This window comes from Choristoneura fumiferana, chromosome 3, assembly GCF_025370935.1.
Source record: "Choristoneura fumiferana chromosome 3, NRCan_CFum_1, whole genome shotgun sequence".
Taxonomy (NCBI): domain Eukaryota; kingdom Metazoa; phylum Arthropoda; class Insecta; order Lepidoptera; family Tortricidae; genus Choristoneura; species Choristoneura fumiferana.
The window spans coordinates 14,341,621-14,369,208 of NC_133474.1; the positions used below are offsets into that span (position 1 = coordinate 14,341,621).

The window sequence follows — 27,588 nt, forward strand, 5'->3', positions numbered from 1 at the left end:
GGCACCGGTGCTGGTCAGCATCTTACCGTTTAAAAATTATCCGGGTAAGCCCGTCATTACCTCTAACGTGCAGTATAGAAATAAAATACCGTGAGCCTGGAACTGCATATGGTTTTATATGTATCGTATCATTCGCTGTAGTGAGTAAAGTAGCGTCAGTTATCCTAAACAAGTGGAATAAGTTAATAAGTATGCATTTTTCTTTCCAGTCGCTGACATTTCAATTTTTATCTGAGTACCTACCTATTGATAACAATATGATAAAAAATGTGATCTATTTCCTCTTCCCGATATTTATGCGATAAATTCGAAATGCTATGCAACGTGAATAGCATTTTGAACGAGACATTGACATAATTTTTTGTCTTTACATCTTTCATAGCCCCCTTTTTTCCTGCTGATAGTACCTACTAGGGAAGAGAAAATATAAAATTTAGAATGCCTGTAAACTTTGGTACTGACGTGTTTTATCTTACAAATTTGTTTAATTGACAAAAGGAAAGACACGTGTCCAATATTTTCCGATAATTTGGAAACTAGAGCTACCTAAGAAATTTCTGTCAACGGCTATGAAGTAAATCCTGACATAAAACTATAAAGTTTCTGAATAGATAAAAATGCAATGCTTACATAGATACTTGTTGCGTGCGACAGAGTAGTAAGTATAGTATTTTTTTTCAATGGTTGACATTAACAATAATCAGGAACTTCATAGTTGTGCAATGTGTCAGGATTGACTTCATAGCGGCCGGGCACTATAGCTATTTTAATATACAGTACGAGCACAGGCCCTAGAGATAGAGTCGTATTATATATTTATGCACGCATTGTCGTGTCAGATATTGGCGCTGGTGACTGTAACAAGTAAAGTAGTCGTTTGGTGTTGAGCGGTGAACACAGTACCGGTGGCGGGGCGGCGGCGGCTCAGTAGAGCAGGATGCGTTTCTCGACCTGTTTGCGGCAGATGGGGCACACGGCGATGCGGTCGCCGCACATCTGGCACATGCCGTGCCCGCACAGGAAGATCATGTTCTTGAGCCGGTCCAGGCACACCGGGCACATCGTCTGCAACACCATACACAATATTTTACTGACTAATACTGTACTAGAACACATTGAAACTGTATTTGCATTGTCATCTAAACTACACTTCCGTACCAAATTTCAAGTCGATGCCATTAACCACCGAGGAATTCCCTCCTGCGGAGATGATTCTGGCTGGGCCACCAAGATTACACTACCAGATAATTGTGTTGTCACCAGATTTACATAAGAACGCCAATTTCAAGCCAATTCGACAACTGGAAGTGGGTCTAATTGAACTTGCATATTTGACACAAATAAATATAAATAAACAAACAGGGCAAATTAAATAAAAGTTTGTAAAAACTGTCCCGTCCGAGTTGAACTCATGTACCGATGTTGAAGGTCCATTATGTATGATTGCCCTAGAAGCGTTTAAGAATAACGCGTAGCTGTCAGAACTGATGGTGGGCAGTGGCCGTACGCGTCGGCCATGAGCGCCGCGTAGTCGTCTGCGCAAACCACCCGGACCCGGACCGCCTCTGCCTCCACTCCCGTGAGCGTAGCGTTTGTCGAGCCGAGCAGACGCCGTAAGCGAACACTGATACGGCGAGCCGATCAGTAGGATACTAAAACAATCCGTGCTGACGAGCTACCTCGCTGATGGTCAGCGTGACTCTAAAACCAGCTAAGACAGTACTGCCATTCCCGCATAGCGGAGCCCTTGAGAAAGGCTAGATGAAAGTCGTCAAAGCACCTGTTCCTTGATATCCTGCAGCTGTTGCTGTAGTTTCTGGACGTCGGCGGGCGGCTGGTGCGGCGGCGCGGGGGCGGGCGGCGGCGGCGGCGGCGGCGGCGGCGGCGGGCGGGGGCGGGCCGCGAGCCGTTGTTCATGTGGTGCGGGCCCGCCTGCGCCGGCGCCGGCTGACCCTTGTTCACCTGGATGTGCGCCAGGTTGCTGCTGCCTTCTTTTTCCACTGATGAATAAATAAATAAAATAAATGTCTTGGGATATTAAGAACGGTACGATATAAAACAATACAAAACAATGATTATCGAAAATACAAACTGAGACGTGGATGCACAGAAAAACCAGAAAAAAAGACCAGCACTGGGAATCGAACCCAGGTCCTCAGCAATCCGTGCTGCGTGCTACTGCTGGACAGGAATCTAGACGAATTTTTCCTATGCATACATATGTCAGGTTGCTTATTTCTACTATGCTACTTAAACAACAGCACTAGCGACACGCTAGATAGATGTCGCTAGTGCTGCTGCCCGAGCAGAGCGAGGGTGGCTATCTCGTGTCAATATGGCTTGTTTTAGTCCCTTGTTGAACAATCTACTATTAGCCGTATAAGTGCTTAGCTTGCGTGTTGAAATCAGTTCTGTGAGACTCACGATCAATGTTGAGCGCCTGAGCGGCGGTAGAGGGCCCAGCGGCGGCGGCGTTGGCGGCGGTGGCGGCGATGGCGGCGGCGGGCGGCGCGTGCTGCAGCGGCGTGCGGCACTCGACGCACTTGCGCATGAGCGGCGCGCAGCCGGCGCACGCGCACACGTCGCCGCACGGCCGGAACACCACCGTGGCCGGCGCCGACGAGCACACCACGCACTCGCCCACGCGCTGCCGGGACGTCACGCACAGCCGGCAGATAAGGCACTTCTTCACCTAATGACAACGGGACAACGCAATCGGTTTATACGAATGAATTATAAACGATTACTTTGCTCACCCGTGACCTTAATTAGTAAGCTAGTTAGTTCTAAATTCATTGATATGGACCTCCGCAAAGTGACGTCTGATTCAATCAAATAGTTTATACTAATTAAGGAACAGAGGAACGGTTAAAGTAGCAGCAGAAAAATAACAGTTTGATCTGCCCTAATTAACTTGGTAATAATAAGTTAAAAGTATAATTTTTGCGATATAAAACCGTCTTCAAAGACCTTTTTTAGCTTTTTTTTTATTAATGTGAATATAACTCATTCTATTTTGACGATTTGTGATAAAGTATGAATGAATTTTAGCGTCGTGTTTCTTTTTTTTTATTACGGAGGTCTTCCGATCCCTTTACACAGTTTTTACAACCACCAGGGGGCCCGACACACCCGTTAAAAAACGCTGTTACAAAGGATAAATACTGAGTAAAGTACCTACAATGATCAAAAAAGTCTTGGGTAAAACCGTATTTGTATTGATATGTGATTCGTCAATGCGTGTTGACGTATGAAGTTAGTGTAGGTGGCAGTTACCCTGGCGGCGCAGACGTTGCAGCAGCAGATGTGTCCGCAGGGACGGAACAGCGTGTCGCGCTTGGCGTCCGAGCACACGAGGCACTCGTCGCTCGCGGACTCAGCCGGCGGCACTGGCTCCTGCGTCAATAAACCACTTGTTATTGCTTACATCTTTGCTCGCTCACTTGTGAACTGTTACTGTAACTGTTGCATGAACGTGCCGTTGCTGTAACTGACAAGAACAATGAATTAAAATCTGTCTACATATATACTTGTACAACTAGCTTTCAGGGCGCCTCTCCTTTAAAACTCGTATTTTTAACCCCCGACGCAAAAAGATTAGTGTTATAAGTTTGACCGCTATGTGTGTCTGTCTGTGGCACCGTAGCTCTCGAACGGGTGAACCGATTTGAATACGGTTTTTTTTATTTGAAACCAGGTTTTCTAGCGATGGTTCTTAGACATGTTTTATCAAAATCGGTTCAGGCGTTTTTGAAATATTGAACTTTGAAGTGACAATGCCGGTTTTACAACTTTTTGTTGGTTAGGTTATGATTTCAATATTATTTACTTCCATGTCACTGCTATTCCATAATTAACTACGTCTCTATCAAGCTGTTAAGACAGCACAGCTTGTTAAGGAAGTATACCTGCATTCTCATATCTATGCACCCACATACATAAAAGCAATCAAAAATATAACCATAAATAACGCTAAATACCGTGAATTTTTTTGTGAGACTGGCGACTCATGAACGTTGAGAGTGAAGGGTTTACTTTACAGAACCATAAATTAATCTCTACAAAAGAACAATTCAGTCCGTTCGCTCGTTGGTGTTATAGTGATTGTTAGCATCCGTGAAGATGTCCGCTCAGTTACTTTTAATTTACCGCAAACTACTACCAGGCTTTCCAGTAATACACCTACGTTAGTAGGTAATAAAGTTAATTATGATAAAAGTACTTCAGGAGCGGGTGGCGGGGCCGCCGCGGTTGCCGCTGCGAGCTCTGGTTCCGGCGTCATGTCGCCGCCGCCGGTGCCCTCCTTGCGGCAAGTTGTCAACGTTTTGCACAGGTGTGGGTCGGGGCACAGGTCCAGCGGGGTTTGGCCTGGAAATTAACAGTGCTTCATTGTATTTATGTCGTCGCAGCAGTAGAAATAAAATTTGCCAGGCTCAAATGGGGGCTACATCTGTTAACGCTCAGATAGCGCCGCAGCAGGCCAAGGCGGTTATGGCGGCGGACATAATGAGGGTTTTCATGGAGGCGAAATATCGCTAGATGGCGTTAGTATCGTGAGGTCCGTTTGACGTTTGCTAGTGATTGGTTAAAAAACTAAATGAGCCAATCGCAAGCAAATTACTGGCACGTGAGTTATCCTATCTTAGGCCTCTAGGTTGGCAACGCGTCTGCGATATCCCTGGTGTTGCAGATGTTTATGGGCGGTGGTGATCTCTTACCATCAGGAGACCCAATTGCTCGTTTGCCATCCAGTTGAATAAAAAAAAAACGTAAAACGTCAAATGACCCTCGCGATACTAACGCCATCTAGCGATATTTCGCCTCTGTGAAAACCCTCATTGCAATAATCAGTAGTGAGACATTATCACAAACTTACCCACCCACTTGCTCGTTTGCCATCCAGTCGAGTAAAAAATAAATTAAAAAAAACTGTTGAAAAAAACATGCTTTTCAATATAATAACCTGTTTTAGTATTGAGGATCTTTTCGCCTTTATTATAATTATTATAATCTGTATCGATTTATGTGGAAGTGGAGGAGGGCGGGTTTCCTGCATTAAACCACATAATAATATGTGTCGTAGAGAACTAGCTGTTTTAATTGCCCAGGAGAAAGGTGAAAGGTAGGTACTATACGAAGCAAAGGCTTAAAAGAAATAATGGTCCGTGATGCGTGAAAAGGGCACTTCGTGTAGGTACAGTCACGTGCGTTAATATGTAAACGATTCTCCATTTGCAAAAGTATATATTTACACATTTTTTTAACTAAGTACACGTGAATAACGTTCAAAATTATGTAAGTACCCAAAAAACTCGCCAAAACAATGTACCTACACGATATTTTTAGTAAAATTAAGTAAACAACCCCAATCACAATATTTGCTACCATTTTTAAATAGGTATACCTACATGACAATTTCTAAATAATATCTAAGTACAAGAGTATATCTCAAAAAGTTGTCACGTCATTAAATTGACAAGAGAACAGTTTTGTCAAGAAATTATTAACCCTAAAGACGAGATCATAAAACATCCAAAATTTCTTGAAGTAAGGAAAACGTCATGAAATCTTGTGAGGAAAAAATCGCAATTTCGCAACTACATCAAAACTTTCTATTGGATCCAACAACAAAGATTATCTGACTTTTTATCATTTTTACCACAAAGTTTTGTATAAGACATATTTAAAAACAATATTACTTATATTTTGTGGTGAAATAGCGTCAGAAAATATATAAGTGTATAATTAAATAAGTGGACAACTGAAAAATTGAAAGATGGTCAATTTTTTGAGAAATAGTCACAACGCAGTGTCATTAACATGTAAACAATTACGATTGCTTAAGTTTTCATAACAATGTATACACGTGGTATAGACGTTGCTCTTAATTTACAAGGAGAGGCGACATTCATTTTTAGTTTTAAGTGAATCTACCCTCAAAGGAACAAAGTAAGAGATTCACCATCCATTGATTAGCGTTAACCGACGGTTAAATGTGTTGCCGTCTCCGTCTATTCGAACAAAACAAATAGAGACGGCATCACACCTAACCGCCAGTTAACACTAATCAATGGATGGTGAAACAGCCCCTTAGTATCCACACCTGTCATTCGTGCAAGAGAATTCGGAGATCCATAATTCTCGAGCCTGCAGAGCTTGGTTCAGTCGCTTGGCCGCCGAAAAGCCCCGATCTAAAGCCCATAAAAAACCTATGGGGTTTGATGGTCCAACAGTGGGACAGCAATCAAACGAGAACTAAAGAAGCTCTTATCGCTCATGTCTATGAAATATGGGAAAGTTTTAGAGGGAGTGATGCCTGCTTCAATATGGTTTCATCAATGCGAGAATGATTACAAGACGTTATTAATGTTTTCCCGATGGAAAATTATTTTGCACTACATCTATAGGAATACATTGTTATGAAAAATTAAGCAAACGTCATTGTTTACATTTTAATGACACTGCTTTATAGACGTTATTAAGAAATTGTCACGTATATTTAAAAACCGGCCAAGAGCGTGTCGGACACGCCCGAAATAGGATTCCGTAGCCATTACGAAAAAATTAAGTAATATTTTTCTAAGGATTACGTATTTTATACGGAATATTCCAAGTTTAGGTATATTTTATACCTTAGGCTGCTATTTCCTCTTAAATTACTAATAATTCTGAAGAAAACTTAACCGTTATAGGTTTCCTTGTAAGTTTGATATACTTACTACCATCCTGAATATTTTCAAATTTCGCTCGATTTTGACGAAAATTTGCACTATTTGAATATTTCGCAAACAAATCACTGAATCGAAAAATCGTTTCAGCGAATAATTTAAAAGACCTATCCAACGATACCCCATACTATAAGGTTGGATGAGAAAAAAAAATCACCCCTACTTTACGTCTATGGCGGGAGGTACCTACTCTAAAAAAAATGGCATAGTTAACACATATTCGTGCAAAATTACAGCTTTCTAGCATTGATAGTCCCTGAGCAAAGCCGCGGACGGACAGACAGACAGACAGACAGACAGACATGGCGAAACTATAAGGGTTCCGTTTTTGCCATTTTGGCTACAGAACCCTAAAAATGGAAGGAAATTCCGTATACAATATTGTGATTGAGTTTGTTTACTTAATTTTACTAAAAATACCTATCGTATACATTATTTTAGTGAGTTTTTTGGGTACATTATTTTGGATATAAGTACGTGTACTTAGTTAAAAAAAATGCGTAAATATATACTTTTGCAAATGGGAAATAGTTTAAATAATAATGCACGTGACTGTACAGTCGAGGAACTTGAATCACATTTGTGCTGCGAGAAAATGTTGACATTAGCTAAAGAAATCATAGCGAAATCGATTACGAAAAGGTCCACCATGGTACGTGATTCATGTCCCCGAGTGCACGGCACTCACCCTTCTTGTTCTTGACGGTGAGGTCAGCGCCGTGTGCCGCCAGGAAGCATGCGATGGAAGCGGAGGACTTCTTGTCGTAGGCGTGCGCCAGCGCGGGCGCCGCCTCCTGCTCCACCTGCAGCCGGCGCAGCTGCTGCAGCGTGTGGTGCCGCAGCGCCTCGTGCAGCGGCGTGTCGCCGTCCTTTAACATCGACAAACGCGTATTATCGGCGATGATACGTCAATGCAGCGTAATTAACAATGTCTAATGCCGCGCAACCAACAATGGCTATTGCCGCGTAATCAACCATGGCTCATACTGCGTAACCAACAATGACAATGCCGCGTAATCAACAATGGCTAGTGCTGCGTAACCAACAATGGCTAATGCCGCGTAACTATTAATAGCTAATGCCGAATAACCAACAATGACTATTGCCGCGTAATCAACCATGGCTCATACTGCGTAACCAACAATGACAATGCCGCGTAATCAACAATGGCTAGTGCTGCGTAACCAACAATGGCTAATGCCAAGTAACCATTAAAAGCTAATGCCGAATAACCAACAATGACTATTGCCGCGTAATCAACCATGGCTCATACTGCGTAACCAACAATGACAATCCCGCGTAATCAACAATGGCTAGTGCTGCGTAACCAACAATGGCTAATGCCACGTAACCATTAATGGCTAATGCGCATAACCAACAATGGCTAATCTCGCGTAACCTAAAAAAAAAGAGGTATGAACATGAAGATAATTATTTAATTTTAACGTTAAATTTGCTTCTAGTCCGCAGCATTAGCCATTGTTGGTTACCTACGCGGCATTGCAGTATCATCGACGATATCATTATCGATGAGATAAAGACCGCGGTTATATATAAAGTGAATGTTTTTTAACCGACTTCAAAAAAGAAGGAGGTTCTACGTTCCAATGTTTGTATTTTTTTCTTTTTTTATGTATGTTCACCGATTACTCAGTCAATCGTGGACCGATTTTCATTTTTTTTTCCTTTGAAAGAGTACTCTTCTGAGGTGGTCCCATTGTCAACAAATCAAGATCTGATGATGGGAACCTTGGGAAATCGAGGGAAACCCTCAAATTTTATAGCCACACCTTTGGCGATTTTGGAATTTTTAGCATTACATTCAGAGAGTATCATTTGGTGAACTGGACCTGATGAAGAAGAACGTAGATGGCCAATGGATCTCGTCAAAGCTAAGTAATGCTCGCGCGTCTATAAACGATCATGATTAATATACCTAGATAAGCGACTAAGAACAAGCTTTAAGTTAATGATTCTTTCGAACTGATCTGATGCTGAAGCCAGAAGGTAGGCAACGGAACTCTGTTATAAAACAACGTAACCAAGCCGCGTTTGGGTTTGATGGAATCGTTGTGAGATGTGATTTGGCTACGAATAAGTAAAAGTGAGAAATAAAGTTTTTTTTTACAAAAAAGTAAAATCGACTCCAAAAAAGAAAAAAAATAACAAAAAATAGAACTGACTACAAGTACCTTGAAAATTATTTTCTAGGTACACTAGCTTGAAGTCGGTGCCTCAGCACGACCCAGCAGGAGGGATTGAAGCCCACAGTACGTAGGTGAGGTAGACGACTATTGTTCCACTCCTGCTGGCACGTGCTGTCGTATCGGCTTCGAGCTAGAAGGTACCTAAAAAATACTTTTAAAGGTTTTTGTTTGTTGTTGGAACTTTATTTGGTCTTGCCAATTAATTTATCTATTTATCGCAGGGAAATAGCCAAAAGAGAAATTCAATTAAAAGAAAAGACTGAAACGAATATATGTGACATGACATGACATGGCACAGACGGTCGAATTTTAGTGCGACGACCTCTTGGCCCGATTGTATAAATGTAGTAGCGCGGGAATCGATTACGTGTGTACTGATTTTGACACGATCAAGTCACACTTAATATATTTCGATTACCCGATTATTGTTCTTAATAATACTCAGTACCTATCTAAATAATGGTAACATAACACCCATGTGATGGCAATCGGAGTGAGTGTTCCTTGGAAATATCTAATCGTATTAATGAATGCTGGCAGTTTGAACTTGATTGAAACCGTTACTTAAATTATCTTGAAATCATTGAACTCTACTTTTGAATTAAACATTATACATACATGTGTAGACTTCAATACAATTATAGTTTTCGGCGAGGAATTCAGTTATGGGTAGAGTTGGGCAACTTAACGGTGGTAGTTAAAAATATTACGAAAGTTTTCCATTATGTCAAGAAAACTAACCACACTATTGTACTTGTGGGTAATTTTTGTCTCGTAACGGAACTCTTTCCAGTAGTTGTTTTGCATGGTTAACTACGACACTACGATTGAACATGGTCCAACTTTATGGTCTCTCTACTCTACCTTTATACCTTATTACGTTCGAACAGAGGAATTTCTCACTTTCTTACAATGCAAACAAGACTTACAACGTAATCTAACATACATAAAAACAGACATGACGAAACTAAAAGCGTTCCTCATAACGTCGCGGGTGAGAAAAGTTAGTAGTTTGATATGGACCTCTGTAAAGTAACGCTTGATTCAAAAGGCCTCACCTTGTCGCAGATGTTGAGGTCGGCGCCGTGGTTGACCAGCAGCCGCACAATCTGCGTGTGGTGCCGCTCCACGGCCAGGTGCAGCGCCGTCTGCAGGTTCGCGTTCTGCAGGTCAGGCCGCGCCCCGCCGCGGACCAGCAGCTCCGCTACCTTTAATTACACGACGAAGGGATCATTAATAATTACGTTTTTAACTGACCTGGTTTAAGCCACAGGTTAACGGTGGATGCAAGCCGCTTCCAAACGAAGAACTATTTACGTCTAACAGTGGTGGTCCGACGGCTAAGATTATGATGATGAACTATATTCTCGACAAGTTTGTGCGTGACACTCGGTAGAACCCTGTTGCAGTCAGCATTTACAGCACTTATAAAAAAAACTAGATAAGGACAACAGACAGGCAGCAGAGGCTGCTTGCAACAGGGTTCTACTAAGTGTCACATACGAATGATACGAACTTATCATTATTAAGGTATAATACCGCACCCGTGGCATGATCACGACAATACGTACTTCCATACAGACCAGGTGTGTATACGTAAATATAGAGATTTTAATACAATGCAACAATGAAGTACAATTAAAAAAATAATAGATTGTTGCACCAAGCAGAAAGTTATTTATTATTGCACCGAGTGCCGATTTGGAGCCCGAGCGTTAGCGAGGGCTTTAAAAAGCACGAGGGCAATATAAATTACTTAATGCGAGGTGCATAATCTGGTTTTCTTTCAACTATTACTGGAATAGTAGACGAAAAAAAACTCATGCTATGTTTTTATTAAAAGGAAAGCAATGTCACCAGCACTCGATGATTCCTTTTTTGTATGTTTACATTCACACTCAAAAAATGTCCACGGAAAATTCGCAAGGTTCCCGTCAATTTGTTTTTATTTTTTTTATCTCTTACTTTTATTTGACAGAGTAGCCAGTAGCGATAGATATTTTTACCCGCAATCTGTCAAATTTCGGATGGGCGCCAGGTTGGCCAACCGAACACACAAAGTTTTTTTAAAATATACGGCTACTTACTGTTTTTGGCAGGATTGGTAGCAACAATTTTTTGTACGCAATCTGTCAAATAAGTCCATAAGACCGTCAGGTTGAGCAACCTAACATATTTTTTTTTTCACTATGCAGGCTAACTTAATAGCAAAAATACTTGTGTTACCTCTTTGGTGGTGCAATTAAAAAAAATCTAAAACAATATGCAATAAAGGATTTTCATACATTTTTTCTGCTCTAGATCAATAATAGCTACATCATCATCATCATCCCAGCCTATATACGTCCCACTCACTGCTGGGCACCCTCTCATTATAAGCTTAGCTTGCTTAGCTTAATTGAAAAAAAAAAACCATTGACTTTTATGGCTTAACGCAAATGCTACAATGGAGTACATACTCATAGTTGACACCATCAATTAATTATTCCAAGATATACCTTCAGTTAAAAAAAGGTTTTAGGCATAATAATATGATTAATTTTAATTAACTCCAAAATTTGATTTTTTGTCGCCTTTAAATAAATAAAATAAATCAATTGATTTGGCAAATAAGTGATGTCACTTCTTTAGAAATACCATAGATAATCTGTAGGTAATGTCAGACTTTCTATTGGCGCTAGAGTGAAGGAAAGACTCAATATTATTCAAAAGCAAAGCATCTCACCTCTGCATGGTTGTTTTGCGCGGCCAGATGCAGCGCCGTATAGGCGTCGTCCTTTGCGTCGTCCACTATCCAGGGCCGCGGCAGCTTGCCCAGCATTATATATCACCTCTGCGTGGTTGTTGAGCGCGGCTAGATGCAGCGCCGTATAGCCGTCGTCCTTTGCGTTGTCCACTATCCAGGGCCGCGGCAGCTTGCCCAGCATTATATCTCACCTCTGCGTGGTTGTTTTGCGCGGCCAGATGCAGCGCCGTATAGCCGTCGTCCTTTGCGTCGTCCACTATCCAAGGCCGCGGCAGCTTGCCCAGCATTATAATCTCACCTTTGCGAGGTTGTTGAGCGCGGCTAGATGCAGCGCCGTATAGCCGTCGTCCTTTGCGTCGTCCACTATCCAGGGCCGCGGCAGCTTGCCCAGCATTATATCTCACCTCTGCGTGGTTGTTGAGCGCGGTTAGATGCAGCGCCGTATAGCCGTCGTCCTTTGCGTTGTCCACTATCCAAGGCCGCGGCAGCTTGCCCAGCATTATATCTCACCTCTGCGTGGTTGTTGAGCGCGGCTAGATGCAGCGCCGTATAGCCGTCGTCCTTTGCGTTGTCCACTATCCAGGGCCGCGGCAGCTTGCCCAGCATTATATCTCACCTCTGCGTGGTTGTTGAGCGCGGCCAGATGCAGCGCCGTATAGCCGTCGTCCTTTGCGTCGTCCACTATCCAAGGCCGCGGCAGCTTGCCCAGCATTATATCTCACCTTTGCGAGGTTGTTGAGCGCGGCTAGATGCAGCGCCGTATAGCCGTCGTCCTTTGCGTCGTCCACTATCCAGGGCCGCGGCAGCTTGCCCAGCATTATATCTCACCTCTGCGTGGTTGTTGAGCGCGGCTAGATGCAGCGCCGTATAGCCGTCGTCCTTTGCGTCGTCCACTATCCAGGGCCGCGGCAGCTTGCCCAGCATTATATCTCACCTCTGCGTGGTTGTTGAGCGCGGCCAGATGCAGCTCCGTATAGCCGTCGTCCACTATCCAGAGCCGCGGTAGCTTGCCCAGCATTATATCTCACCTCTGCGTGGTTGTTGAGCGCGGCCAGATGCAGCTCCGTATAGCCGTCGTCCACTATCCAGGGCCGCGGCAGCTTGCCCAGCATTATATCTCACCTCTGCGTGGTTGTTGAGCGCGGCTAGATGCAGCGCCGTATAGCCGTCGTCATTTGCGCCGTCCACTATCCAGGGCCGCGGCAGCTTGCCCAGCATTATATCTCACCTCTGCGTGGTTGTTGAGCGCGGCCAGATGCAGCTCCGTATAGCCGTCGTCCACTATCCAGGGCCGCGGTAGCTTGCCCAGCATTATATCTCACCTCTGCGTGGTTGTTGAGCGCGGCTAGATGCAGCGCCGTATAGCCGTCGTCCTTTGCGTCGTCCACTATCCAGGGCCGCGGCAGCTTGCCCAGCATTATATCTCACCTCTGCGTGGTTGTTGAGCGCGGCCAGATGCAGCGCCGTATAGCCGTCGTCCTTTGCGTCGTCCACTATCCAGGGCCGCGGCAGCTTGCCCAGCATTATATCTCACCTCTGCGTGGTTGTTGAGCGCGGCCAGATGCAGCTCCGTATAGCCGTCGTCCACTATCCAGGGCCGCGGTAGCTTGCCCAGCATTATATCTCACCTCTGCGTGGTTGTTGAGCGCGGCCAGATGCAGCGCCGTATAGCCGTCGTCCTTTGCGTCGTCCACTATCCAAGGCCGCGGCAGCTTGCCCAGCATTATAATCTCACCTCTGCGAGGTTGTTGAGCGCGGCTAGATGCAGCGCCGTATAGCCGTCGTCCTTTGCGTCGTCCACTATCCAGGGCCGCGGCAGCTTGCCCAGCATTATATCTCACCTCTGCGTGGTTGTTGAGCGCGGCAGATGCAGCTCCGTATAGCCGTCGTCCACTATCCAGGCCGCGGCAGCTAGCATTATATCTCACCTCTGCGTGGTTGTTGAGCGCGGCCAGATGCAGCTCCGTATAGCCGTCGTCCACTATCCAGGGCCGCGGCAGCTTGCCCAGCATTATATCTCACCTCTGCGTGGTTGTTGAGCGCGGCTAGATGCAGCGCCGTATAGCCGTCGTCCTTTGCGCCGTCCACTATCCAGGGCCGCGGCAGCTTGCCCAGCATTATATCTCACCTCTGCGTGGTTGTTGAGCGCGGCCAGATGCAGCTCCGTATAGCCGTCGTCCACTATCCAGGGCCGCGGTAGCTTGCCCAGCATTATATCTCACCTCTGCGTGGTTGTTGAGCGCGGCTAGATGCAGCGCCGTATAGCCGTCGTCCTTTGCGTCGTCCACTATCCAGGGCCGCGGCAGCTTGCCCAGCATTATCTTCATAGCACTGAAACAAAAAACGATTTGGGTCAAGTATTTAACATTTAGAGTGAATTGACTCAATAATTGAAGAAAAATAATACCACGTAAATATCGTTTTAAATTCAAAATTCCTTAAAACAATTATTAGACTTGTCGGGTTTGACCGCGCAACCCTCCCATGTCTTCGTCATACTAAGGACCATTTGCACAGTCTAGGCCCTAGACTTGAGGGTTAAAAATTAATAAATAGTTAAACAGATATAACATTTCCATGACATAATCTAATTAACCCTTAATTTAATAGTTAGTTAACTAGGAGTTATATTGGCTCTGTGTTCGACATCAGCGCCACCTAGCGTCCGCAAGGTTGTCGGCTCTGAGGTTCTGACGTTTTGAAATTTCATTGCGACTTCCTACATAGGTACTTATACTCTTTGATTGCGACATTGTGACAAAAATCAAACATATCACGTATTAATTTATAATACAAAATTACTGTGATACCGTGATTTGGGTGGACAAAGGGCTGTGAATTCATCTTTGGTCATTAAAATTAATTAAGGTAAGTAAAATTTATTCAATAAGTGTGTTTTATTTTGGTTATGTCAGAGTTTGAGTACTTCTTGTTTAGTCGTACTTTCATTGTAAAACGAAAAGATAAAGCTCCTTTAATGGTTTCTTTAAATAATAGTAAACATTATAATTGTTCTTGTATCGCTAGTAAAATAAATAAAATATCAAAATGTCGTATTAAATATCGTTTTCAGATCAAAATAAGTATTATTTTGACGACCGGTTTTGTGTGTATTACTCAATATAAAATTCCAACCACAAACCGTTTCAAAAGGAAAATTGTTGGTATCTGCTGGACATGTCCGGGATGTAGAGGAATAAAGAACAAAACAGGGACTGTGTTCAATAATTCAGGAAGACAAACATCTATTACTAAAATTAGGCAGTTAAGTCTACACAAATTGCTTTGTTAATGACAGATTCATATGAGTATGACAGATGACAGAGCCTACATTATTTCTACTTTTGGCCACTATTAGCGCTGCGATAGATTTCATTACCCCCACCTAGTACTTCGCACCCAGCCAATAGTAAACTGCGTTCCTAGCCAGCTGTCTTAAATGAGTCATATGATATTATAAATGCGAAAGTTTGTAAGTCTGTTTGTTTGTTGGTTTGTTTGTTTGTTACTTCATCACGTCTAAACCGGTATACCTTTACTTGCTTGAATTTAATTTGCCCGAATTTCATGTGCTATAATATTCAACCGCCATAATATTGTTTCTTATAAAGTAATTTGCTCTACTCATTGTTTACCATATTAATCAAATGACAGAATCTTTGTTTCCCATAATATTAATTTCAATAATTTAATTTTCCATAATCATTATAAGCCATAAGCATTTGCCATCCATGTAAATGGTGAGTATCGACACTATATACTGATAAATCTCATACGTCAAACAAGCCTTTGAATTAGGTAAATTTTACCCACATAGGTTTGGTTAGAATTGCGACATTTGATTTGTGCGAGCGAGCGAAGCGAGCACGCAAGACGGAATAATATTTAAAAAAAGAGCGAAGCGGAGCGTAGCTCCCGCCTTAGCCTTCTGAACCCAACATATCCGAGTCGCTTCTGCTCCTAACCGTCTTACCTACGCTCCGCTTCGTTCTCGCCTTAGCCTTCGATGTTAGCTATTTTTTTATAGCAGCCCGGATAATAAAGATAATAGATTAGTAATAGTAAAAAGCACTTTTAATCAATCACAATCAAAATAAACACTATTTAGTATGGCGTTTCGGGAAAATAAGAATATATGAAACAATTTTTCTAGTAAACGAAACATTCCGGAAAATGAAGTTTCGGGCATATGAACTTCGGGAAAATGAAATTATTGAATATAACTTTCGGGCAACCAATAGATAACCGTCTAAACCACTGAACCGATAAATATGAAATTTGGTATACAGAATTTCAGATAGTTTGAGTCCCGGAGAAGGACATAGGGTAGTTTTTATCCCGGAAAACTGCATATTTAGTTTCCGCGGGATAGAGTTAAACGAATCCTACGTGGACGGAATCGCGGGTGACGGCTAGTGTTTTTATAGTTCGCTAGTAGATAATCTCGTTGTACGGGTGGAATGTTCGTTAATAATTTATAAAGTTAGTAGCCCGTTAGTATTTTTCTTACGGTTTACTTTGTAACTTTATTTTAATTATATGCTATTTATGAATATAGTGGTCACAGTAATACTTTAATGTCCTCCTATTACGATTCAAAGGATATAGTCCTGTGACAGCCAGACGAGTAAAGGAAGCTTAATAATCTATTCCCGTTGGCACACTTGGATATGGAACCCTAGATAATTATTGGCTTCAAAGGGTTTAAAGGTGCTACATAAAAATTGCGCAAGTGTAGTGCGCCATCCTTATCATGAACTTTTTGAACTGGACAAAAAAATCTTAAAACGAACGCCTGTAGGTAGTATTCTAGGCACACAAAATATCCGATTGAAGGAAAATATTCAGCGAGTATAAGGTTGATTTTAACATTCCTATTTCTTTGTTATGTCAATAAGGCATGGCCAAAGACATTAAAAAGAAATTGCCTAATATCGTCTTTTAAAAATTAAATTTGCTCGTTCGAGCTGCAAATATATTACGTACCCTGACGTATAATCTCAGTGGCAGAATGGCCGATCGAGGTGGATGAACCCTACACAGAAATAGTTCAAGTGATCGCTGCATCACTTCTGGTTTTGGTGTCTAGAATTATACTGAATAATTATGACAATAAAAATAGATAGCATCTAAGGAAGATCGGGAAAAACAGTAGTTCATTGAGGCTATTTTAGCGTAGATTTCAGGATTCTTTTGACTTTTCAATTTTTTTCGCCTTCCATGACCAAGAGCTTAGAATACGAGCCGAAGAATCACGGCTCAGAGGCATTCGATCCATTTTTACTTACTTAAGACTCATTGGAAACTTCACAAATAAAATTTAACATCTTCAAAGGTGTGTGTAGGTTTCTTCACGGTCCTTTCCTCCACTGAAAGTACACACATACATTATGGAAAAAATCGGAAGGTCAACCTGGTCATTCTACGATTCCTTGTTTGAGTGACCATTCATTGGGTTACCAAACCATTAGGTTACCAAAATATAGAGAGAACACTAACTTTAAATTTTTTATTCATTTATCGGTGACGCAAGAGGTCACTAGACTTAAAAATTCCGTCAGATTTGACATTACTAAAGCGGACAATAGACTGGTTGGAAACAATAAATTAAGCGATACGCATTTTAATATGCTACGTAACGTTTGATGAGTAAAAACGAACGAAGTAATTAAATAAGGTCAAATGAGAATGGGCGCGGTGACGCGGGCGGCGGCGCAGCAGTCCGAAGCGGCGCGCGCGCCGGCCGCCGGCCCGCCGCCGCCCGCGCACGCGAGCGGTCCCTGCACCAAATGCAATCCATCCGCATCCAGCAAACATATGTTTCTATATCAAAACTACACATTTCATAGCACCGTTACATGTTGACATCGAAAGAAATCCGTGCATCTCATATGAATTACAATGTGGATACTAACCGCGTTTTTCATAAATATACATTTAGATGACTCAATGTGTTTTACTTTGTGAATCTTTTTATGATACAGAATGAAGTGCTCCGTTTTAAGTGATTGGATGACGCTCGTGGATATTGTTCTATAACATCACGTCATTATGGTGAGTTTAGCGGCGGAGTAGTTTAGCGGTAAAACTTAAGATTACTAGTACCTGAATATCAGCGTCGACGAGAAACTTAAAGCTTTCTTAAATGATGCCTATCAAATTTTATCTATGTACAATAAAAAAACATGAAATAAGTTTGTTTTCATTTGAATAAAGAAAGCTAGGGTCAATAAAGTTAGCGGCGACGAGTAAACAAATGTACCGTAGTGTTCTTTCTCAACATTATTCACTGGCCACTGTCCTGAAAAAACAACAAGGAAAGCAAAATAATAACTTTTTCTACAAGCTGCAATTAAGGACGCGAATACAGTTGTTTATTTGAAGTGTCTGTTTTACAGCGGGGTTTACGTTGTATCTGGCAGTAGTATTTTTAATGTGTTTTATTTTCGTGTGAAAACAATAAAACAGTGTATGGGCATAATAGTAAAATGGCATGAGAGTGGCGAGTGCCGAACACAAATTATACGATATTGACACACAGCGGGTGAGGGGTCGCGGTCCGGGGAGGCAGGGGCGGGAGCGACCGCTGCACGCCGGAGACAAGAGTTATTATAATTGTAAAGCAGACCTACATATCCACCTAATGGTAGGCACACCATTACAGGATTGTCTCTCGCAAGGACAATAAAACTCCGCTATTATAATGATAACGCAATGAAATTCTGTTATGCATGTAATTTTTTTAACCCTTGGGTTACTATTTTTTATAGTATTTAAAATGTTCAACGAGGCAAATAAAAAGGTAGCTAAAATACGAAGTTAGATTTAACGTAATTACATTCGAAAAAAAAAATTTTCTTTTACTTGTGATATGATACCTTGCTCGACAAATTTCATGATTTAAGCTAGATCAACGAGACGTTCCTGCCCCTTAGGTTTTGCTTTACTTCATAGAGTCGAAACTTTTCAGGGAAACAATCAGACAAAGAAGTAATATATTCTATTCCTTTTGAGGTACGAAATATCAAAAAAACCGGCCAGATCGTGTCGGAGACGCCCAAGATAGGGTTCCGTAGCCATTACTAAAAAAAACAAGTAATGTTATGTGCGTTATAACACAATTAAAACACTTACTACAGTCTTAAAATCTATTACTAGAAAAAGAGCGTATCTTCACGGCACTTACGTCCTTTTGTTGAGAAGCGCAGTTTTTTGGCAATAACTCAAAAACGGTATATATATCCGATTATGTTGAAACCAATTTTCGTTGAAAGTATTTATTACCTTTCCCTATTGTTTTGCATATTTTTTGGACAAACGGTTCACAAGATAGAGGGGGGGGGGGCACACAATTTTTGCTACTTTGGGAGCGATTATATCCGGAAATCTTCACTTAATCAAAAAAGTTTTTGAGAAACCTTACCTATGTTTTTAAAAGAGCTGTCGAACCATGTGCCACACGTCGATGCGAGTTAAAAAAAATAATTCAAATTCTGTTACGTGTATGGAGTGCCCCCCCCTATAAATATTTATTTTTGTAATTTAACTACAAAACCAAATAGCGGCTTTGACAAGACATCTGTACTCCAATTTTCATTGATATACATCTTGTAGTTTTCGAGTAAAATGCCTGTGACATACGGACAGACGGACAGACAGACAGACAGACAGACGGACTTGACGAAACTATAAGGGTTCCGTTTTTGCCATTTTGGCTCCGGAACCCTAAAAAGGGAATTATTGAGATAACAAACCATGCATGATACAAATTTGTTTAAATGGCCATGAACAATGTTCGATGGTTCACGTGGCAAAGTTATCAATTTTGAGTTACGAGCTTTTTTTGTGGTAGTGTGTAACTAAAAGCATTTGCATGAACGTACATCAAGGGGATGAAAAAATATAACTCACCAAAACGGCCATACACGAGTTTCCTCTCAATACCTGACATAAATTAAATCAAGGAAACCTCGAAGTCCATGGACGACCGGCAATGTAGATGTACCGTGCAGACAGACTGTTATGGATTACAAACAAAAAAGAAAGCCACAACTGCAAGTTCAAATTAAATAGGGCCATGTCACATGAAACTACACCAAATACTTGTGGTCTAATGGTTACGCGTTTACCTTTTCAAGCATGTCATATACTATATATGATATGACACATGGGCTTGAAGTTGGGTTCTGTGTTGAACTTTTATGGTTATCTGGTCTCTACACAAAGCTGGCAGGCAACCAAACAATTTCGTAGCCAAGGCAGTATTATTACCATAGATGCGTCTTTACTATATTTATAATGACGTAACATATTGTTATGATAGTGGATGGATACGTCTATTATCTCATCTTATAACGTCGTCGTTATTTGTAGGATGTATAAAGTTCACGCACTATTTTTACAATTAGTGTACCTACTTATTATAATTTTGTTGAATCTGAATATGGTGAAGAATGTGCTTCTTCAATATTCAATCGCAATTCCTATATTGAAATCAGGGAGACAAAACCAGAAACAGCATTCTTTTACCGGTAAAAATTTCTGTGTACTCCAGTTTCCGAACCACAGCCGCAGTTTTTCTCCTAAAACCCTTTTCAACCTTTAGGCGTTTTATTTGCGGCACTTCCACCATAAGCGTTAAATTCGAAATACCAAGCTCAAAAGTTGTAACGGGGAAAGGTGCGAGCTTGTGGCTTAGTGTAAACTGGAGACACATTGAGCATTGTTTGCGTGCCGTTTTTCAGGGTAAATATTTTAGGTATGTAGAACAGTTATGCATGTTTTATATGTTTAGAGGAGTTAAAAAGCCGATGTCTCGGACCAAATAATTCTTAATTTAAGCCTAACAGATCTTTGTTTGCATCCACTATAGTACCAGACATTTAGAATATGGCCACGTTCAAGCTCACCTAGATGATACCTAATGATGTAAACTATATTTGAGTGCAGCTGTGAAATGAAGACGAGATAAAACTGACAATACGGGGCAGATATGAGTGGTCCATGTGATCATATTCCTACAACATCGAGCTGATTCCCCACGGTTCCAGAATAGTAAGTTATGGTAATGTGCGATTGGGGCAGCAGCGGGCACTAGTGGCCAATAACAATGTCGCATTAATATTCAACAGACGCTCTTTGGACGTTCGGCTGCTTTGCTCTGCAGGCAGCATCGCCGTGTTCTTCGCTTCACTCGCTATAACACCGCCCCGGTTACCTACTGAATACGAAGAAAACGTTTGCAAAGAACAACACTGAAAACGCCTCTAGTAGAGAAAGTTAACGTATTTGCACTGAATACCTAGCAGGAAGTAGTATAATGGTGGTACAAATAACTAAATACTATTATATATGTACCTACAGATGACAGATATGATGAAGCTTACGAAAGCAAAAAGATATCTAAATAATAATCATCATCCTATTTCCAACTTCGTCTTCTGCTATAATTAATTATCTATACTAATATATAATAAAGGGGTAAACGCTTTTCTTCGTACGTTTGTTTGTACGTGTGGGGTCTGGGGAACTACTGAATAGATTAAAAAACTTTCACAGATGGAAACCTACACTACTCTAGATTAATACAGCCAACTTATTGATTTGAAATTTTGAAATATCGTATTTGAAGACCACGATAATACTTAAACTCCCAGAATTTCAATTGAACTGTAAGATATACAATTTACGCAAGCAAAGATAATACAAATAAAGCAAAAATATTCAAATGAAGTAAAACAAAATGATATACTCGTAATTTTAAAATTCAATATTTTTTGCATCTTTCAACCTAAAAACCTACCACGTCGAATCTATATGAAACTAGCTGGTGCCCGCGGCTTCGCCCCGGTGTAGTTTTTTTTAATTTTCTAAATCTTCTTATGTAAGAATCTTCTCCTGACAATAGCAAACACATCAAAAAAAGAATTAGCGAAATCGGTCCAGCCGTTCACGCGTGGATGCCGTGACCAAGGGAAATAGGGATTTATTTTTATATATTAAAACATGTAATAAGATCTTAAGGTTTTAATGTCTTATCAAAAGCAATGGAAACAGATTCAATTCTTCGGATCAATAATTAATTAAGTATAGTTGATTGATATAAGTACGAGTACCTACTGCACGAGTTGAATCCGCTTCGACTTCTATGTATCTTAACGCGGAGTACCTAATGTTCTTTAATAAAGAGTGCGTGTAACATCACAATTCAGTCTTACGATTATTATTACTATTACACTGTTATAATACCTTTAGGAGAATAAAGTTCAACCTGAACAATGATAACTTTACAGGAGAGTCGATGAAATATTCAAATCAGATACATTGAATAAATCTTAAAATATCCAGTATTATTCAGAACCAATCTTTTCTTCTTTTTGAAGTCTAGTGACCCAGAATGATCCTAAGCCCAAGTTAATAAGCTAATATTATAATGACTACCAAAAATATTTCCAAACACCAGAATTAGTAATCAAAAAATATGATCCTCATGTTTGAAGATGTAATCATAATTTTTTCGAGTATTGTTGGTAGTAGGTAAGAAGGATTTTTTGCCGTTAAATTTTATTGTATCTCTGATATATAATTCATATTTTTTCAATATTTTCTGATAACTAACAGTCTAAATAGAATATTATTGTTTTACCCAGGAATGTATCCAATTTCAGAAGAATTTAGCCTATTTAGAGTGTACATTTTGTCTAACTTTAAACATCCTTTTTATGAATGAGAAACTTTTTCTTTTATTTGTAGCCTTTGACTAACTCTTTGAGAGTGTCACAAGCCATATGTTGAAGTTAACGTAAATTTTTAAAATAAAACCGATAAGTGCGAATCGACCTCGCGCACCGAGGATTCCGTACAGTCAAAGGCGAAAATACTACGTACATACCTTTACAAAATTAAAAAAAACCGGGCAAGAGCGTGTCGGACACGCCCAAGATAAGGTTCCGTAGACATTTCGAAAAAATCAAGTAATATTTTTCTAATGATTTCATATTGTGTACGGAATCTTCCAAGTTTAGGTACGTTTTATAGTTATGCTGCTATTTACTCTTAAACTACTAATAATTCTCAAGTAACCTTAGCCGCTATAATTTTCCTTGTAAATTTGATATATTTACTACCATTCTGAATTTTTTCAAACTTTTCCACCCAACAGTTTAGATTTTCATGATGATTTTAATGAAAAATTTTCACATTAAAGTTGAATATTTCGGAAACAGACCAGTGAACAGAAAAATCGTCGTAGCAACCCCCCAATGGCTTTAAAAGACCTATCCAACGATTTCCCACACGACAGGGTTAGTCGAGAAAAAAAATCACCCCCAATTTACGTCTATGGGTGGTACCCTAAAAGTTTTTTATTTTTTTTATTTTACCACTGAGTCTGCGTGACTGATATGTATAATCATGCCAAATTACAGCTTTCTAGTACTAACGGTCCCTGAGCTTAGCCGTGGACGGACAGACAGACAGACAGACAGACGGACAGACATGGCGAAACTATTAGGGTTCCTAGTTGACTACGGAACCCTAAAAATATAACTGAGTAAAGTTCATCAACTGACAGACAATTAAAAAGGACCAGCTTTACCGGTTCATTATCATTTCGAGATTGCAACAAAACCAATTTTTTTGTATTCCTAATCTCTGTAACGGTACATACGAACCTCAAACTCGGAATTCTAATAAAGAACATATTAAAACTGGTCAAGTATGAAAAAACATTTAAAAAATAATTTACTTCTTGTACCCTTAAGTATTGTAGCGGCCCAATACAACTTAAATTGATTTACAGTAGATAAGCACTGTGATCTCCTAACGGAACCCTAAAAGGTCGTGTACAAGGAACTTATGTAATTAGTAAATGTAAATCGAAACTTAACATTGAATACTTACCGCATGTTAGTACTATTTTGTATCTTTTTAAACATTTTTAATACGTATCTATTTATTGCTGACTCCATATCAAATTTCAAAAACGGAAAGTAGGTTCAATTCGAATTGCAAAATTTATTTCAAAAATTCTAACAAGGTCAATTAAAAAAGCTTGTAAAAATAAACTTCTACCCTAAGTACCAAAAAACTAAATTGATTCTACAAAAATGAATCTATAGCCTAAGAATACAATCTGTAAAATATGATGAAAATTTCCTGCTTACTATTTTGTTCTTTTCAAACAGACAAAAGATGAGTTGGCCGGCGTCCCACATGCAAGTCTGCGAAAGTTTGCCAAAATTCTTTTATTGACTATGCGAGTAAACGAGTGGGTAGGTACTGAGTGAGTTTACGGGGTGCGCTGCGCTGCGGTGGGATGTTCGGTCACAATACGCCCGCACACAGCACGACGTGTATCGCACACTATAAAGCTTCAGGCGATGCACCTTAGTGCACTAAACAAATTGATTGAATAACCGTATTCCTAAAACAGGTGTAAATTATTTTAAATAAGTAAATTGAAGCAAACGGTTTAGCATACAATATGTTTGTAAAATTTTAAATTTAATTTACACTAACGAGTTTAATTTACACGAGTTCGGTGTTTCAGAGGAGTTCAGTGAACGCTGAGGATTGCCAGATCATGATCGGAACTATGTATAGGCTGACTACCCCGCGGGAGGTGACAGTGGTGGATGGTGTGCACTAATAATAGCCTCCCCTCCAGAGCGCGGCCATCGGAACGCTGACGGGAGCGCACATGTGGCGCCCGCCGAAGTCGCACTCGGCCTGCCGACGTTTATTTTCGAAGCGGTCGTCACGCGGCGCGGTAACGCGGGCCTCGGTGTTCCTTACATAAGACCCTTCGGGCGCGCGCTGCTACCCTCGGCTCCGTCCGCTTGCACCTCGACCAGTTACCGCATGTTGCATGCCGGTGCACATTCGGGAAACCGATCCGACGGACGCCCGCCGCCGGGTCTATTTCTGGAAAATACAAATTTGGAATGGATGGTACTCGCCAGTCGTGAGCGAAAGCCGCCCGGTTGACTCCATTTTTAGAGCTGGTCTGCGCGTGCGCAGCGCGCGCGCCGCCAGTGCTCCGCGAGCTGCCACCACGCTGTGTCGCTCGCCACCCTGCCGTCAACGCTGAGAAGGTTTCTCAGTCGCGGTTGCCATAAAAGTTATTCCGGTGATGGCGCCACGTGCAAAACATTCCTGTGTCGTATATTGTCAGCAAGATCCATCGCTACGAAGGCCCAAGACCGAAGTCATTGCAAGATCAGAGGAAGGAAAGAAGCTTTGCGCAAGTTCCGTGCTTCCTTACTTCCCATAGTGCTTATTATCGTATGGAATGTAAAGAAGTATGGAGCTGCGCGGGCGTGCCCGCGGGTCCGGAAATCGCATCATCGTTGTTCACATGTGTGACAGAAGCTCTTCTTAAAGGACTCCTGTATTTGCCTTTTTGTGTTGATAAGTGTGTTACATATTTTTTATTTTCATTTAAACAGTAGCAGAAGTTTATAAGGAAGTGGAATTTTTTTGTTATTTGTACATGATATTTACCTAGTTATGGTCATGACGGGCTAATACGAAACTAGAAGTAGGTACGTATCGTGCGGTCCCTCTGACACATACTATTTAATACGAGAGCGAGAAGGACGGTATGATACGAACTTCGAGTTTCGAGTTTCGTAGTAGCCCTGATGATTTAGCATTTTGATTTTTCGCGAATGTGTTTTGTGTTTCATGATTCACGGATTTCTTAATTACGTATTTGTTAACGGGCGAGTTCAATTCCACAGTAATGATATTTGACGCACGACAAATAATGCCAAAGATTAGTTATTTCTTCGGTGGCAAGTTGTCGTAAAGGCACATCTGGCGTAGCTGTAGGTACCAGTCCTGCCTAAAGAAATATAAATAAACGCGAGACTAACCACCGGCGCAAGGGCTATGCTCTGCATCACATTCCAAATTATATTTAGATTAGTAGAGAAAGAGCTAAGTTTGCCTGCTCTTAGTGAAATTAATGAAATAATTTTGGTTTAAGATTTAATTACATGCATATATTTTCAAAATCACATACCTACATAATTAATTAAACCGAATCTTTACTTTAGCACATTCTTAGCCTAGTATATTGTTGATTATTTTAAACTACATATATTATAGGTGGTAGGTAATACAATCTTATTTAAAATCTGATATAACATATATCATTGAAATTGCCAATTACATGCCTTACAAGACAGGCAATTCCAGTTCTTGAATATCTTTAAGCTGTTAGGATTGTAAACGTGATGAGACGTAGGTAGCTCGGGAGGTATCATTCGTATAACCATAGATCATAAATCATCCATTTTTATTTATGTTTTACACCATAAACAAAATAAAATGTATATGAAGTATTTTCCAATCGGTATTATAATACGCATTTAATGTTATTTGTCACATTTTCTTAGTTAAGCGTCAACGTAGTCTCTTTATACCCATTGCAATGCTGATGGTGATGTTTCATGTCATGAGAGAAATAATGATAACAAAATATTTTATAAACAGAAATTATGTTATCAAAAATACTTAGCGACCGTCTATAAAGAAAAGGAATGGCAAAAAAGGGAAAGAAACAAAAAGCGGGTGTGTTTAGGGCCGCGCCTGCGCCACATCTGGAGGGAACACTGCATCTCATTATGCCGGCGAGCGGTCGGCGCGGCGCGGCGGTCGCGGCTGAATGGTGAATGGGCCGATGCTCGTGCCGTGACGCTCGGGGACAATGCCGAACATGAATTAGGGAGTGCACTGATACGTTGCATTTACTCACGATTATTGCCTAAGATTGATTTGGTTATCGATTCGATTGGTACTTACTTTGATTGTGATCTAAGAATATACAGCTATTATTGATTATGAGGAGGAGAACGCCCGGATCGGATGTAGAGTCACGTCAATTTTTCTTATGATCTGAACCATCTAGCCACTTTTTAGGGTTCCGTACCCAAAGGGTGCCAATGGGACCCTATTACTGAGACTCCGCTGTCTATCTGTCTGTCCGTCCGTCCGTCACACACAGGGCTCTATCTCTTGAGCCGTAATAGCTAGTCACTTGAAATTTTCACACATGATGTATTTCTGTTGCCGCTATAACAACAAATACTAAAAACAGAATAAAATAAATATTTGAGGGGGGCTCCCATACAACAAACCTGACTTTTTTTGCCGTTTTTTGTTCGATGTTAATACCGACAACATGTATCCGCTTGAAATATCCACAGAATATTTAGTTTAAAAATAAATAATTAAAATAAAATAAATATTTACGGGGGCTCCCATACAGAGCAAACGTGATGTTTTGCCGTTTTTGGCTAATGTCTAATGTTGTAGAGATAATGGTACGGAACCCTTCGTGCGCGAGTCCATCTCGCACTTGGCCGGTTTTTACTATCATAAAATCAATACTTTTTTAAATCTTCATCAAATATAATGTATATAAGTGTATAAGTATCTAATTAAAAATATAAATACTGTACCTATACACAAAAGAAGAAGCTACCTGACTGATATATCAGGGCAAGGTCTAAACTACTGGAACTAGGAATTTTGCACAGGGCTTCCTTTTATCAAGTGGGCTAGGACTAAGGACGGGTTATGCGAAATTATTATGGGATAGGGAGCTCTGCAGGAGCAGGGGGCGTGGAGTCGAGGGCGCAAGCTTGTATTTACTTATACAATTACTGATGTGCCTACAAAATAATCATAAATTTAATTTACGGAAAAAAGGAAGCGTTTTATTATTCAAAGTACACTTTAAATAATTATGTCATCGATTTAAATCGATGAATTATGTAGGTATAGGTATGTAAGTACTTACATTAGTCTTGTAAGCATTCACATGGCGAAGCGGTTTTATTACCTATAACAAGAGCTCTCGACAAAGATAATTACGATAATATACATATATTTTCTGCGT

At 40.8% G+C, this 27,588-nt stretch overlaps 1 protein-coding gene across 1 annotated transcript in view; it reads right to left on the reverse strand.

Annotated features, from left to right (window-relative positions):
• Positions 1 to 613: 613 nt before the first annotated feature.
• The window catches only part of LOC141426691 (E3 ubiquitin-protein ligase MIB1-like), a 297,594-nt gene continuing 270,619 nt past the window's right edge, over positions 614 to 27,588 (reverse strand). The window contains 9 exon segments of the mRNA XM_074085800.1: positions 614 to 1,065; positions 1,781 to 1,890; positions 1,893 to 2,000; positions 2,425 to 2,692; positions 3,277 to 3,396; positions 4,223 to 4,368; positions 7,417 to 7,597; positions 9,994 to 10,143; positions 13,904 to 14,012. Of these exon segments, the coding sequence (XP_073941901.1) occupies positions 925 to 1,065; positions 1,781 to 1,890; positions 1,893 to 2,000; positions 2,425 to 2,692; positions 3,277 to 3,396; positions 4,223 to 4,368; positions 7,417 to 7,597; positions 9,994 to 10,143; positions 13,904 to 14,012 (1,333 nt within the window). The 3' untranslated portion in view covers positions 614 to 924.